Source organism: Pygoscelis adeliae, unplaced genomic scaffold, assembly GCF_000699105.1.
Source record: "Pygoscelis adeliae isolate BGI_AS28 unplaced genomic scaffold, ASM69910v1 Scaffold1152, whole genome shotgun sequence".
In the NCBI taxonomy this organism is placed as follows: Eukaryota; Metazoa; Chordata; class Aves; order Sphenisciformes; family Spheniscidae; genus Pygoscelis; species Pygoscelis adeliae.
This window is the reverse complement of record NW_008824210.1, coordinates 9,014-12,086: the sequence shown is the minus strand read 5'-3', so window position 1 is coordinate 12,086 and position 3,073 is coordinate 9,014. Positions and strand designations below refer to the sequence as shown.

The following is a 3,073-nucleotide window of genomic DNA, read 5'->3' as shown; positions in this document are numbered from 1 at the left end:
CCGCGGAGCCCCGGCGGCCCAACTACTGTGTAGGTGCGGGCGCCAGCCACAGGCGGGTCCGCGCCCCTCCCTGCACCGGTGCCGTGCTGGCCATGCGCCCGGCTGGGGCGTCCGGGCCAGGCTCCTCGGTGCCCCTGTCCCTGTCCCCTGCCTTGGGGGCTGCTGTGGGCTCAGTTGGATGCCCTGAATGCTTGGGCAGAGGTGGGCACGGGGTGGGGGTGCTGGCAGGGCCCCTTCACTGCTGTCTCCTTCTCTGCACAGATCTGGCCACCAGTGCAAATCGCAAACTTCTACTTCGTGCCCCTGAAGCACAGGTAGTAATGCGGCCGTGGCCCCGGCTCCCCAGCTTGTGGAGCCTGTGGCTGTGGACCCTGTCCCCTCTGTCCCCAGGCTGGCCGTCGTCCAGTGCGTTGCCATCGTCTGGAACTGCTACCTCTCCTGGAAGGCAAATCGGATGTGAGGGGGAAGCCATGTCCTCTCCCTGCCGCTCCTGCCCACCTGCTGCCCGACTCTGCCCCACCTCCGGAGCCCTTGGGACAGGCACCTGTGGCTGTGGGTGGGGACGGGATATGCAGGGTGCTGGCAGCACCCATCCCGCTCTCTCCTCGGGGGACCTTATCGCCTGCAGCTATGGCCCTCACTGCTCACAGGGACATGCAGAGGAGAAGATGGCGATGGGTCCACCCTGAGACAAGCCAGTGCCTGGGGCTGCTCCGGGTCCAGCAGCCTGCTGTGCCATGGGGCAGCTCTGCCCCTCGATGCACTTTTCTGTCCGGGCTCCTGCATCTCCCCAGCCTGTGGCCCCACACACGGGGTGGTCCTGCTGCAGCGTTGGTCTGTCCTTCCCCAGTGGCAGATCCCAGGGAGGGCGAGGAGCCAGAGCAGTGGGTGCTGGTGCGGGCCCCAGCCCAGCGGTGCTGTGTGTGGGGCACTGCCCCGCTCGGAACTGGGGTCGGTGCTGCCTGCCCCTCCCCGGGCTGCTTGCCCCGGGCTGCCTGCCCCGTGCCTGCAGCTCTGCAGCACCCACTGCTGCAGTTCGGGTGCACTGCCTCTAAAAACAGGTTTCTCTGCAGCTCTGCTGCGGACAGTTGGCACACCCAATAAATGGCGTTTTTCCCTGTTGATTCTCGTGATGCTCGAGCTCGTGGCCCTCTATCCCATGCCGGGGGCTGTGCAGAAGTGGTTTCAGGCCAATCGTTCCCGTGCTCGTGGAGCTGCTGGCAGCCCTCCTATCCCCTTGGTGGGGTGGAGACCCAGAGTTGCTCTCCCAGCCGGCAGGCAGGTGAGCAGGGCCTTGGGGCAGGGGCAGAGCGACGGCTCTGCTCTCTGCCTGTTCCCTGAGAAGCCGTGTGGGCAGCCATGGTGCTGGCATCGTGCATGGGGCTGGGGCACCGCAGTGGCTGAGCAGCTCAGGTTGCTGGGGGTGGGCACCCTGACTGTCTCGGTGAGGGGAGGGGGGGTCTGGCAGAGGGTGGATGGTGGCTTAGCGGGTCACCAGGTCCCACTGTGGCTGTTTCATGGGATGTGATGGTGCCTCCACTGCTGCTGGGCAGTGGGACAGGGTGAGCTGCACCCATGGGACACAGGCGCTGGGTGCAGGATCCTTCCAGGGCTCACAGCATGCTTGATGCAGGGCTGTGCATCAAAGGGGAGGATGCAGGAAGGGTCTGGGTGAGGGCTGAAGCTGGGGCTGTGATGGGGCCACATCTACCTGTGCCTTGTCCAGGATGAGCCTGCCTGTCCTGCCTGCGAGGAGTCCCATGACGCTGCCGTCTGCCTGCATTGCTGCCTCATGGCGACATGCATCCAGGCTCATCCTACACGGGCAGCGAGCAGACATGATCCGGCTCACGCAGTGCCCTGCCCGGCACATCCTGACCAGGCTCTCCAGAGCAGAGCTAGTGGGACGACGCTGGTTAATCTTGCCCAGGGGCCTGAGCCCCGGCACCCTCAGCTGCGCTGCTGCAGCCCCGAGCAGCTGGATGGAGCCATCCCTGCGCGCTGCCAGCACCAGGCTGGGCTCTGCCAACCAGCTGCCGTCATGGCACTTGCTGAAGGGGATGCACCGTCCTTCCTCCTTCCAGCCCGCATAGAGCCTGCTCCATGCTGCCCTCGCACACCTGCCCTGACGCTGGCTCATACCAGCCGGGCAGGGGCTGGCCCTACTCTGGCCCCAGGTGTGCGTGCAGTTCCAGACAGATGGGTGCAACCCAAAGCACAGGGGAGCCAAAACCTGCACAGGATCCCAGTGCACCCTGATGGGGATGGAGCCCCAGAGGCCGCCCAGCTGCCTGGCCCTCAGTGCCTGAGGGATGGGAAGGGGCTGCAGCTGCAGCCGTCTGACAGCACTGCAGAGCAGCACTCGGCTGCGGGGCTGGGGCTGTGCAATGGGGCTGTGCATGGATGGCACCGGGGCTTTGGGGGCTGGGCCCAGCCTGGCCTCAGGCACTGTGTGGGGCTGCGGGGCTTGGCCCAGGCTCTCCCCAGCCCACGGGGTGGGTGCTGGTCATCAGAGGCTGTGGATGGCAGGAGTTTGCAGCCCTGACGCACTGAGCCTCTCGCAGCTGCATCCGGGGGTGCAGAAGGCCCTGGTATGTTAGCAGTGAGCAAGCTGTGGGCATGGTACGAGCAGGACGCTTGTCCCTGGGAGCAGCAAGTCCCACGACCTGGGGGCTGCCAGGGCTGGGGGGGGTTGAGCCCAGCCCCTGCTGAGGGCTCTGCCCTAGAGCCGCAGGGAGGTGGTGCCAGGTGCCAGCCTTCACGCTGGATCCACATCACGGGTGCATGGCACCGTGTGCTGCCTTGCTAAAGGCAGGGCTGTTCCCACCACCCCTGTGCAGCCCAGTGTGGGACGCGCTGTGCAAGGGGCCAGGCTGAGCCTCTGTCCCCAGGCTCTGCCTAGCGCCGGCACCGTGGAAATAGCCCGCTCTGGGCCTATCTTCTGGGCACTTCCCCCAGCACTGGCCCGGGGCGTCAGCCCGGTTCCCCTCCGCCTCCAGGCAGAGGCACGGGGCTGCCAGGCAGGGCCGCAGCGCTGCCGGGGGGTCTGCAGGCAGGGCCGCAGCGCTGCAAG

The 3,073-nt window shown here is 66.7% G+C and overlaps 1 protein-coding gene across 1 annotated transcript in view; it reads left to right on the top strand.

Moving 5' to 3' along the window:
- Nucleotides 1-1,072, top strand: part of LOC103925989 (protein Mpv17-like) — a 4,465-nt gene extending 3,393 nt beyond the window's left edge. The window contains exons 2-3 of the mRNA XM_009334798.1: nucleotides 175-314; nucleotides 391-1,072. Coding sequence (XP_009333073.1) covers nucleotides 175-314; nucleotides 391-460 — 210 coding nt within the window. The 3' untranslated portion in view covers nucleotides 461-1,072. The remainder of the gene's footprint in view (nucleotides 1-174; nucleotides 315-390) is intronic.
- Nucleotides 1,073-3,073: the final 2,001 nt, after the last annotated feature.